Here is a 12845-nt window from a genome sequence, read left to right as displayed (position 1 = left end):
TTGGGAGGGACCCTACAAGGTGGTAAGAAAGTTAAGTGATGTTAACTACATGGTGGAACTGCTAGGCAGATGGCAGGGACACAAATTGTACCATGTTAACATGAAACCTTACCATGATAGGGAGGCCCTTGTGCTGAGCATTTGCAGTGGATTGCAGGAGGAGTCTGAGGCAGATCTGGTGAATGATCTCCTTAGTGAGGCTCGGGCTGACACCTCAGTGGAAGGGGTAGCAATGTCCCAGCAGCTATCTCCTACCCAGGTTCGAGAAATCTGAGCAGTGTTGCAGGAATTTGGGGACATGTTCACTGGGAAACCAGGGTGCACCCATCTGGTGCAGCACCAGGTGGATACAGGACCCCAAAGACCTATTAGGCAGGTCCCTTATAGGGTACCTGAGAGTGTCAGACAGATTCTGAGGGAAGAGGTACAGGAGATGTTGGAACTAGGATTGATTCAAGAGTCCAACAGTCCCTGGGCCTCCTCAGTGGTGCTGGTGCCAAAGAAGGATGGCAGCACCAGGTTCTGTGTGGATTACAGGAAACTAAATAGTCACACAGAGTCGGATGCTTACCCCATGCCTAGGACAGATGAGGCTCTAGAGCAGCTGGGTGGGGCTAAGTATCTTACAACCATTGATCTTACCAAGGGTTACTGGCAGGTGCCCTTGACTCCCAGTGCTAGAGAGAAGTCAGCCTTTGTGACTCTTTTTGGCTTGTATGAGTTCAAAAAGATGCCCTTTGGGATGAAGAATGCCCCAGCGACTTTCCAGAGGCTGGTAGATCATATCCTAGTAGGAGCAGGAGGGTTTGCCCTTGCTTACCTAGATGACATGGTTATCTACAGCAATCCCTGACCAGAGCACCTTCAGCATGTCAGGGAGGTGCTGGGCAGACTACAGATGGCAGGATTGACCATTAAGCCGAGCAAATATCAGGTGGGTATGGCAGAGGTCTCCTACCTAAGACAGAGTGGGGAGTGGTAAGATAAGGCCAGAACGTGCCAAAGTGGAAGCCATTCAGGCATGGCCTGCACCTGTTACTAAAAAGCAGGTGAGGGCATTCGTAGGGACAGCAGGGTACTACAGAAAGTTTGTCCCTAGTTATAGTACCATAGCTGCTCCCCTCAGAGACCTGACAAGGAAAAACAGGCCAGATGAGGTAGTGTGGACCCCAGCATGTCAACAGGCATTCCAGAAGCTTAAATAAGCTTTGGGAGGACCCCCTGTGTTATCCAGTCAGATTACTGCAAATAATTTGTTGTGCAAGTGGATGCTTCGAACTATGGGGTGGGGGCTGTACTTAGTCAGATTTCTTCAGAGGGGGAAGAGCACCCAGTGGTTTATCTCAGTCATAGGCTCCAACCCAGGGAGGAATGTTATGCAGCTGTAGAAAAGGAATGTATAGCAATAGTGTGGGCGCAGCAGAAACTTCAGCCTTATCTCTATGGAAGAAAATTCAATGTAATGACAGATCACAACCCTCTAACATGGTTAAACAGAGCCAGTCAGCAAAATGCCAAGTTGCTTAGATGGAGCCTGGGGTTGCAAGCATATGATATGTCAGTGCAGCACCGCAGTACGATTAGCAATGCCAATGCAGATGGGCTCTCAAGACAGGGAATGGGGTTAGGTACACTCGAGAGACCTAGCCCTCTCAAGCGGCGTTTCTCAAGGGGCACTTGAAAAACTAGGTTGAGATCTCTGGGGGGGGGGGGGGGGTGTGAAGGCTGCCAGCCTAGTCAAATAGAATTTGATACATAATTCTGGCATTTGTAAATATAAATGTAAAATACAGGCTTGTGTCTTAAATACAAAGAAATGCTGTTTCAACAATGTGGCAGCATTGCCATCTGCTGTAAGGAAAACTAAGTCAAGCATTTGTTATTGGTCCTTTGAAATTAAAATGACTTTCTGTCAATTCCTTTGAAGTTAGAATTTGGAGTCGATGAGTCTGGAGTAAGCATCCTACCTATTGTTTTAAGGCTAAAGTTAATGACCAGAATTTGCATGTGGAATGTCCTTTATTGCTCTATGTAAGTAAGTTATCTTTGAAGTATGTTTTCTTGTAGTAATATCTAGGAAATTAGAAGAAAGTTAGACTAAGTGTTTTTCTGTTATGTCAGAGCTGTACTACTGATTTATTTCAAGTTTCTGTGTGAGCTTTGAACTCTTGAATAGCACTGCGGTGTAGTAGTACTGTCTTGTGTTTTAAGTATTTATTATTAAATATTTTAAAAGCATTTTACCTGTGGCTGGTTTGTGTAGAGTTAAGTTAAGCTCTAGAGTACATTGCATATTTATAGAGTTTAGTGTACAAGGCCGCTCTAATAAACCTTGACTGTTTAGAAACACTTACCAATTGGATAATAATATTGCACAGTAATAATTCGACACACCTTTAAGGACCTTTGGGTAGCTGATAATTATTAGCTGGTGGTGGCAGTAATTACTACCATATAGTCTGGGTAAAGGTGCACAGTTGGAGAATCTGTATCAGCCTTTCCCAGGAGTGTCTGTGAAGTTGTATAAATACTTATCTCAAAGTGTGTGTGTGTGTGTGTGTGTGTGTGTGTGTGTGTGTGTGTGTGTGTGTGTGTGTGTGTGTGTGTGTGTGTCAGCTACTTGAGCAGGGACACGAAGCACTGGTTGGACAGAGAGGGTACTGGTGGTTAGCTTGCCAGCTAGGCTGAGATCTGGACCCTATAGCTGTGCCAGTGGGGAGTTTTATTGGGGACCTAGGGAGCAAGGGAGCAACCAGCCTCAGACTGACTGTGATCTCTGTGTGCACTTAAGGGAAATTGTACTTTACTGTGTGTATTTGTTATCCTTTCTCCTATATGAGATGCCCTCTCTGGTGTTAGTGGTGAGTATTGAGGCTCCTTGATTGCTGGGCCAGGGCGCGGGCGTCACATAGGCTTTCATAGAAGTTTAAAGTAAGGTATGATATATTAGGTGAGTCTACCCAGGGTCAGAGCAATTACATATCCAGAATGTATTTAAATGGGATCGGAGGATTTTTTTGAAATTATTTATGTTTTCTGTGGTCCTAATATCTATAGGGATAGAATTCCATGCTTTTGTAATGGAAGCGGAATACAGAGAGCCCCTAGAATTATTGTTGCCTTTGACTATGTCAGCCAGTGCTTTGTTGGTGGATCTTAGTAGGCATTTGTTAGAATAGATATTAAGTAGGCCTTATAGTGTGGGAACTGTCGGGATAGTACAGAATTTGATGGGCTATTATAAGCTGGTTATTCATGACAGGTTGGTTAATTCTGACCATGAGAGTTGTTTAATTGCTAGACAGTGATGTGTTCTGAGGGGTCAGCCAGTTGCAAACTTTGCTATTTTGTTGTAGCAAGTGTTTAGTTTGTTTAAGTCTGTTTTGTTTTAGACTGAGTAGTATAGGGGAGGCATACAGCAGTTGGGAAAGTAGGTGGGTTCTTGCGATGGTAGCTTTACTATCACTGGTGAGGTACTTTCTGCATCAATATAGGGTTCCGAGTTTTTTAATGGACTTCTTTTTTATTGTCTGTGCAATGTGGATATCGAATTTCATGTTGTGATCTATGATAACTCCTAGCACTTTGGTGTGTTGGACAGGTGTGATAGGGATGTTGTTAGCTGAGTATACTGTGAATGGTGGTATGGTTTCTGAGGCTCTAGAGCCTGGGGTTGCAAGCATATGATATGTCAGTGCAGCACCGCAGTACGATTAGCAATGCCAATGCAGATGGGCTCTCAAGACAGGGAATGGGGTTAGGTACACTCGAGAGACCTAGCCCTCATAAGCGGCGTTTCTCAAGGGGCACTTGAAAAACTAGGTTGAGATCTCCGGGGGGGGGTGTGAAGGCTGCCAGCCTAGTCAAATAGAATTTGATACATAATTCTGGCATTTGTAAATATAAATGTAAAATACAGGCTTGTGTCTTAAATACAAAGAAATGCTGTTTCAACAATGTGGCAGCATTGCCATCTGCTGTAAGGAAAACTAAGTCAAGCATTTGTTATTGGTCCTTTGAAATTAAAATGACTTTCTGTCAATTCCTTTGAAGTTAGAATTTGGAGTCGATGAGTCTGGAGTAAGCATCCTACCTATTGTTTTAAGGCTAAAGTTAATGACCAGAATTTGCATGTGGAATGTCCTTTATTGCTCTATGTAAGTAAGTTATCTTTGAAGTATGTTTTCTTGTAGTAATATCTAGGAAATTAGAAGAAAGTTAGACTAAGTGTTTTCTGTTATGTCAGAGCTGTACTACTGATTTATTTCAAGTTTCTGTGTGAGCTTTGAACTCTTGAATAGCACTGCGGTGTAGTAGTACTGTCTTGTGTTTTAAGTATTTATTATTAAATATTTTAAAAGCATTTTACCTGTGGCTGGTTTGTGTAGAGTTAAGTTAAGCTCTAGAGTACATTGCATATTTATAGAGTTTAGTGTACAAGGCCGCTCTAATAAACCTTGACTGTTTAGAAACACTTACCAATTGGATAATAATATTGCACAGTAATAATTCGACACACCTTTAAGGACCTTTGGGTAGCTGATAATTATTAGCTGGTGGTGGCAGTAATTACTACCATATAGTCTGGGTAAAGGTGCACAGTTGGAGAATCTGTATCAGCCTTTCCCAGGAGTGTCTGTGAAGTTGTATAAATACTTATCTCAAAGTGTGTGTGTGTGTGTGTGTGTGTGTGTGTGTGTGTGTGTGTGTGTGTGTGTGTGTGTCTGTGTGTGTGTGTGTGTGTCAGCTACTTGAGCAGGGACACGAAGCACTGGTTGGACAGAGAGGGTACTGGTGGTTAGCTTGCCAGCTAGGCTGAGATCTGGACCCTATAGCTGTGCCAGTGGGGAGTTTTATTGGGGACCTAGGGAGCAAGGGAGCAACCAGCCTCAGACTGACTGTGATCTCTGTGTGTACTTAAGGGAAATTGTACTTTACTGTGTGTATTTGTTATCCTTTCTCCTATATGAGATGCCCTCTCTGGTGTTAGTGGTGAGTATTGAGGCTCCTTGATTGCTGGGCCAGGGCGCTGGCGTCACATAGGCTTTCATAGAAGTTTAAAGTAAGGTATGATATATTAGGTGAGTCTACCCAGGGTCAGAGCAATTACATATCCAGAATGTATTTAAATGGGATCGGAGGATTTTTGAAATTATTTATGTTTTCTGTGGTCCTAATATCTATAGGGATAGAATTCCATGCTTTTGTAATGGAAGCGGAATACAGAGAGCCCCTAGAATTATTGTTGCCTTTGACTATGTCAGCCAGTGCTTTGTTGGTGGATCTTAGTAGGCATTTGTTAGAATAGATATTAAGTAGGCCTTATAGTGTGGGAACTGTCGGGATAGTACAGAATTTGATGGGCTATTATAAGCTGGTTATTCATGACAGGTTGGTTAATTCTGACCATGAGAGTTGTTTGATTGCTAGACAGTGATGTGTTCTGAGGGGTCAGCCAGTTGCAAACTTTGCTATTTTGTTGTAGCAAGTGTTTAGTTTGTTTAAGTCTGTTTTGTTTTAGACTGAGTAGTATAGGGGAGGCATACAGCAGTTGGGAAAGTAGGTGGGTTCTTGCGATGGTAGCTTTACTATCACTGGTGAGGTACTTTCTGCATCAATATAGGGTTCCGAGTTTTTTAATGGACTTCTTTTTTATTGTCTGTGCAATGTGGATATCGAATTTCATGTTGTGATCTATGATAACTCCTAGCACTTTGGTGTGTTGGACAGGTGTGATAGGGATGTTGTTAGCTGAGTATACTGTGAATGGTGGTATGGTTTCTGAGGCTCTAGTGGAATAGAATATCATTAGCTGAGTTTTCTGGGGGTTGAATATTAGTTGAGCGTTAGCTAACCAGGTTTCAACTGCAGTAAAGGATTCCTGTTTCAATTTCTGGAGTTGAGGGAGTGATGGGGCGGAGCAGATTAGGGTGGAGTCATCAGTGTACTGGACTTGTGTGGCGTGCTGAGTAGCCCTGTGACGTTGGTTGGTGAACATGTTGAAAAGAAGAGGTCCAAGAATGGATCCTTGCAGGACCCCCAGGTTGACAGGTAGGAGAGGAGAAAAAGGAATTTTGCCATTTTACTGCTTGTAGCTGGTTGGTTAGATAGTCCTGAAACCAGGCTAGAGTAGAGTGGCTTAGATTAAGATCAGAGACAGCTGATAGGAGTTCGGGGTGGGAGACAGTATCAAATAAAATAAAATAAATAAATAATACTTCCTGGCCCCCCTCCAGATCCAATGCTGATGCTTTGGCTCTGAGACTCATCCTGATCCAAGGGGAATAGGCGCAGATCCAGTCAGGGAAACTGTATAAGTTGAAGACATAACCCTCTATAGCTTTGACAGCAGTTCTCTCTAGACTCTTGCATCCCAGAACTCTGAAACCAAAGACTGGATTGGAGAATGAGATATAACTATATGGAACTAGAAGGGAGGCTCACAGACCTGATGGGAGAAAGAGAAGGTATAATTCCTACTTGAATCTGAGCTCTGGGGAACTTCCTCATCATCCTATCCACTTCGGCCTTAGAGAAACTCCTGGAAAACCTGAGAGATGAGACAGTGGACTGAGGCCTAGAATGTTTCCCTGCAGTCATTTGCATAAAAGAGGAATGGAGCAGAGAAGAAATTGGATCAGTAATGAATTCAGGTGAATGAGTTCTAGGAGTCCTAGATATACCAGAATTCAGATCTGAGGGTTGTGTAGGAAATTTGCCTGAAATAACTATCGGATCTGAAGGCTTGGGATCTGAAGTTTTCCTCTTCGGATTCGAAGAACTAGGATCTGAAGATTCTAATTTTAGAGGAAGCTTCTAAGCAGTAGAAGTTGAAAGAGTCTTCAGAGATTTAGGACGAGACCTTTTTCTTATTTCTCCTCTCTGCAATAGCCTTTGAATTAAAAGCTGCACAAGTAGCACAATTTGCATCAAGCCATGCTGCCCCTACACAGTATATGCTTAAAACATTTACATAAAATAGATGTAAGACTAAGAGGTCTGCAGACGAATATAATAAAAAAGCTTGTAAATCTATTGCTCTTCTAAATTTTTTTTAATTAAAATTGGCACACTGTTCATAAGTCATAGTACCATAAGTTGGTGATACTAGAGAACAATGCACCCTTTTAGTGTACAGTGGTTTAACAGCTGCTGCATCATTTTGGCAATTCTGGGAATTAGATTAGAGCCTTTGCTACTTCTTGTTATTTCCATTTGTATGGGAATGTTGGCATCCCTTCATATCCTTCACTTTCCATATTTTTAACAAATACTGTGTGAGGTTTTGGGGGCAGCTAACCCCCAATGGAATTAATGATTATTCTAACCATTTATCATTCTATTTGTCCTATCTACCAGTCCTGTCATGCTTTCTCTCTAGCTGTCCATCTGCCTATTTGTGTATCAGTCTGTCTAGTTAACAACATAATAAAATAAAAATAATGCCTGATCATGTGTGGGAAAGCTATCTATATGTCCTGCCTTTTTATGTTATCCAGCTCATACAAAAAAGCAAGACTATGTTGGTAAAAACAAATTCTGACGTAGCTACCTAGTAGCGATGTAAAGTTTTGCATTCCAAAGTAACACAGTTCTTCAATGGGCAGGAAAACTATTCACTTCTCTGACAAACTATCTCCTATAAGTTTTCTACACAGCGCTACAATATCAAAACTATTGTGTTGCTCATTTTTACAGTTCCAGACTGTCTTGATAAAAAGGAACTCTTCTACCATCAATGAGGCTAAAAAAATAGAATACATTTTCTGTCTCATTGCAGTACTCGTTTTTCACTTTTGGCGTTATCCTTTTCAGCTTCAAAGTAAAGAAAAGTTAAAAAATATTTGATATTGTCACTTACCAGACTGCTGGATGAGCTGATCTTCCCAGTCCGGATCAGGATATAGTTATATGTGAAAAGCACTAAGAGTGCAAGGGGGAGCATGAACAGTTCCATGTACCATACAATGATAACAAATAGCTGGAAAAATAAGATAAAAGAATACTTTATTATCTATATCACTGAAAATGTTCGAAACATGGATACTACTACAGTTGTAAATCATAAAACAGACTACCCCTTCTGTAAGTTACTTAAATAACACATAATGATATATGTTTGCATCTCTTCCCCTAAGAAAAGTAGTAAGGCAACTTTCACCACCCTCTTTCATCTCTACAACACACTACTGTAACTGTCCATAAATAAACAGAGATTGTACTTAAGACAGTTTTATTTCGGCTATAAATTTTTGTTTAAAATATGGATTTACTTTATATGTGCTCAATATGTTCAAACAAGCTTGAGAATGCACAAATAAAAACACTGTTTACATTTATAGAGATAACCACTACAATCTACTATGCAATAAAATAGGACCAAAATATGATACTGTACAAACCAGCAGTGCTAAGTACCAGGAAACTTTAAATTAAAGATTTCACTCTGACATTAAAGACTAAATTTCTAAATTCAAAATTTAGATGTCACTTCAAACTACTGCATCAATATCTGAAATGTTATTTAAACTAGGACGTTTTGCCTTCTGTGTAGTACATTTTCTAGTTCAAAATCAAATTTCCTTTTTTGAGTTTTACTGCCAGCACTGAAAGCACAAAAGGGAAATAAACAATGGTGAGGATACAGTGAATAAGTTCTTCAACAAGGTATCATTTTCATCTAGAGGGTTACTTTTAATCTTTGTTCTTGCTGGCTTACCATAAGGCTATTTTTATACCTTCGTTAACAACAATATCAAGGTAGCCTCTCTTCTGAACAGACTCAAGAAGGTATAGGTCAGAAACTAAGATGAATACTCACTACTTTAAGGTGAAGTCAGATGGGGTTAAATCATTCAGTCATTCATTTTTTCAGTATGTCAGTCAGAATCAATACTTTGCAAATGAAAATAGAGTTACCAAATAAACATAAAATAGCCAAAAACTTAAAACCTACAAAATGAAACCACTTGAAACAGAACTAGAAAATACAGTATTTTTAATAATGACAGTCCACCACTTCCTTATGATAAATACATTAACACAGACGTCTTCTAAACTGAAAAATAAAGCAGGTAGCACAGTTTAGAAAAGGCCAATCAAATGATGTCATTCCTTAACTGTACCAATCAAAACAGAAACACTAAAGTATAATTTGAATACAGATACATTTTATTTGGGCTTCTAAGAACTTTCACTTTTTACTCTTAATTTCTTTGATGAGCCCATGGGATTGATTAGCTTTAAAAGAAATCCATCACCTAATTTCTTTGAACCTTAACAATAGATCTAAATCAGCAACCCATGGTCTAAACTCAGTAGTGTCAATTATAAAGAAAATAGACTGTTATAAGGTACACACTGTTGGTATGGTTACATCATGCATTATATTAATTTTTGGTTTTAATAGCATAAAAATGTTCATATATTCACTGTGCTAGCTTCCAAGTGTTTTTACCCACTTAGAAGCTGTCGTAGAGATCATACCCTGCCACATATACACTTTGAATGGTATATTTAAAATGCCTGTTGTTTCCTAGTACCATCTGTGTGTGACTCAAGTTCATTATGGGCACAACATTAATATGCTAGCAGTATTTACAAAAAATAAGTCCCCCAGTGGTTACCTCTTTACTGCAGCTACAAATATTCTAACTTGACATTCAAACTGTGTGCCCTCTTTTAAAACAACTTTTGAATTTTTCCCTAACACATGGATCAAATCAAGGTTACCACCAAAAATTATCCAGAACATTATCACACCACTTATGTTACTGGCATCAACTATACAACACATGCACAGAGGCCATGACAAATCTCAAACTTTTTCAGACCTTTTGCCTCTGAAATCTATGCCATTCAAACAACTACTGGGTAAAAATTATGTCTGTGCTCTGCTACATCATGCAATATTTTTGCACCCAGTCATTTTCATACCTTCTTCTCAATGAAAAATAAATCCAAAGTTTCAGCCTCATACAAAAAAATGCCTCAAAGTAATTAATCTTGACATGCTGACAAAATGGCTTTTAATATATCTTTCATTTTCTTAGTCTGTCAACTACATCCTTCTGAAAAGCTTTAACAAATGTAACTTTAGGATACACTAGTCTCAAAACCTGTTTTCTCATCAATAAAAGAGATATCCATATACAAAAAGTTAACATGGTTCAAAATGTTGCTAGAAATCAATTTTTGCCAGAAACATGTTAAATTCCCCTGCCAGCTCACTGTCAAAATAAAAAAAAAAATCAGCAATAAAACATGTGCAAAAAGAAATGTGTATGACATCCTTTGAAGTGCATAAAATTGTACATTTCTATTATGATAAAATAAGTTAGCCGCAGTCTCCACTGTTATTCTCTTTTCAGCCATTCAAAATACTTGCATTGATGTAGAAAATGTTGTTTAAATATGTATAAGTTCAATATCTTTGTGGCACCTGTTAGTATAAATCAATATAAAACTTAATGACAAAATTCACCCCGTAAAACTGTAGTATACAGGTGTACAGGCTTTCTACATCTATTGTAATAAATCTGGGAGTTTCTGATTACACAATGAATAAATCATCATCTTATAAGATAATGAAATGCCAAGAATCCTTGAGATAAGTGTTTGCACTATAGGCTTCAACTTACAGTCAACAAATAAAGCTGCCTAAATTCATGGACCTCACTACAGGATACTAAGGAATATTCATATTACCCAGGTTCATAACCAGTGTGTGGCACTTCACAGGAGAATTTATTTAATTTCTTTTGTATTTTCTCCTATCTGCAAAAGCTGGTGTTGACACACCCATGTTGGGGAAAATGAAGTCAGCAGTATAACAGCAGAATTTCAGTGTTCACACCATAATCTTATGAAAAATGTATGTTGTGAGAGTAGCTAACCTCACATTCCGCAAACGTAATATTATATTAGCACTGCACAGTTGGTTAAGCTTATTATGGCCCTACAAAATTATGATTTTCTCAATTAGACCTAGGCAAATGAAAAATCATAAACCTTATGAAAAATACTAAGTGTACTCAAGTCAGATAATATAAATGATATATCAGTGATAGTATGCATATCCAGCTGCATGCCTGCTTAGATTCATACTCCATTGTTGACAGAATGCAATGCTGCACAGGGGTGCTATACATCAGAGGAGCCACCCTTCATTAACCCACATTAAATCTAGAGGTCACGGCAGTCTGAGATGGTGAAAGCTCAGGTTGTTGTTAAACCTACTGTGGTACTTACTGGAATGCCATATGTCCCTGGATATGTATTACAAAGATATGGGTTAGATGTAATAGAATATCCTTTTTTAAATGCTTTCCTTTTTCTAAACACTATGCCTTTTTAAGAAGATCAAATTTGTTTTATTAAAAACTTCATAAAAAAGCATTGTATTAAAAAAAAAGTATATGTATAAGCATCACTTTATATTAGTGTGTAACATAACTAGATATAAGGATGATATAGAGGATTATGCTAGAGTCTCCTATCATAACCAGGTTATTATGTACCCGAAGCACGGATGCCATGAAATTCCACTCAACAGATAAATATTGGCATCCATGTCAAGAGCACATAACATGGAGTTAGGATCCGATAACTTATCATAATTCTTGTAGTTTACAAAGCTTTATTGCTCCGTGCTCTACCAGTTACAGAAAAAAAGCAAGTGCAACAAGTACAAAGTGGCTTTTACAGCTAGTAAATTACTGTGTGTATATCTGTTGTCTGTCTGACAGTACTAAAGTGCTCCTCGGTGGAACTAATCATTTTAAAAGCTGTTAGACAAACTAACAATATTAAACGCTGTTAGACATTGCATTCTGACATGCATTCTGTTTATGTGTGGCAGAGTGAAGTCCTATCAGCTTTTAAAGCTGTTTTACATTCTACCATTGCAGTTTGCAAGCCAGCAGTCTTACGCCAATCACTAGTGTGAGACCCAACTTTAACAGTACTTAGGCATCCTCAACAAACTTTAATTTAGTGCATCTTGCAGTGAATCCTTAAAGTCTCCAACCCACCATACTCCCAGAAAACATATTCCCAAGTACCTCTTTCTTCCCCATCACACTTCCAACATTTGCTGTCTACTTGTGGAAAAATTCTCTGGAGTCTACTTCAGAGATAAACATATCTATGTAAACATTTCCAAGCAAAAATCCTAAATCTTCTAGATTTTGTTGCATATTTGGGAGACATACATATACCCTCTCATTGTTTCTCTGTGAATTGCTTATCCAATCTCTATTCCCAATCCTTTCTTACCTACTCTGATTCTTATAGTTATCATGCAATATTTTATATACTCTAGTAATTATTCCTTTTTTAATGGCAGCTTCTGTTCTACATTCTACTAAAAACTCTACTAGTGGTGGTCTTTCGTTTAGGACCCCCCCCCCATTTCTTTCTCTTTGCCTATACCCTGATATCAATCCTTGATAGGGAAGGCAATTTCTAACCTGCAGTCCAAATAAATTCTTGGCCTCTTCCCCGTCTATTACCTTTCCCTCTCTAGTTGTTTGCTCCCAATACCTTGGCTCCTTTGCCAGTTTTCGCCAATAAACTCCAGTCCCCTCTTGCCTATTGTCTATATCCCTAATTGCAGTCATCCCTATCAGAGAATCTCCTTTCTCTATTTGTGTGTTGGCTTAGTTCTTAAAATACTTTCTGCCACTTTAGGGATATAATATTCTGTATGATTATTGTTATTCTCCTTAAAGGCCTGCATCCCAAATCACAGTCTCTCTCTTGTTTCCTAAGCTTCTCCCCTGTTTCAAGATCATCCCTTTCCACTTTGAATTATAGTTTTCTGCTTGTGCTATAGGAGCCTTAAC

The 12845-nt window shown here is 39.0% G+C and overlaps 1 protein-coding gene across 1 annotated transcript in view; it reads right to left on the bottom strand.

The window, feature by feature from the left end:
- MCTP2 (multiple C2 and transmembrane domain containing 2) overlaps positions 1-12845 on the bottom strand; it is a 2216888-nt gene that overhangs the window by 421175 nt on the left and 1782868 nt on the right. Inside the window, exon 17 of the mRNA XM_044081878.1 lies at positions 7862-7981. Coding sequence (XP_043937813.1) covers positions 7862-7981 — 120 coding nt within the window. The remainder of the gene's footprint in view (positions 1-7861; positions 7982-12845) is intronic.

Source organism: Protopterus annectens, chromosome 8.part1, assembly GCF_019279795.1.
Source record: "Protopterus annectens isolate FY-2018-M chromosome 8.part1, PAN1.0, whole genome shotgun sequence".
Classification (NCBI taxonomy): Eukaryota; Metazoa; Chordata; order Ceratodontiformes; family Protopteridae; genus Protopterus; species Protopterus annectens.
This window is presented reverse-complemented; position numbering and strand designations above follow the sequence as displayed.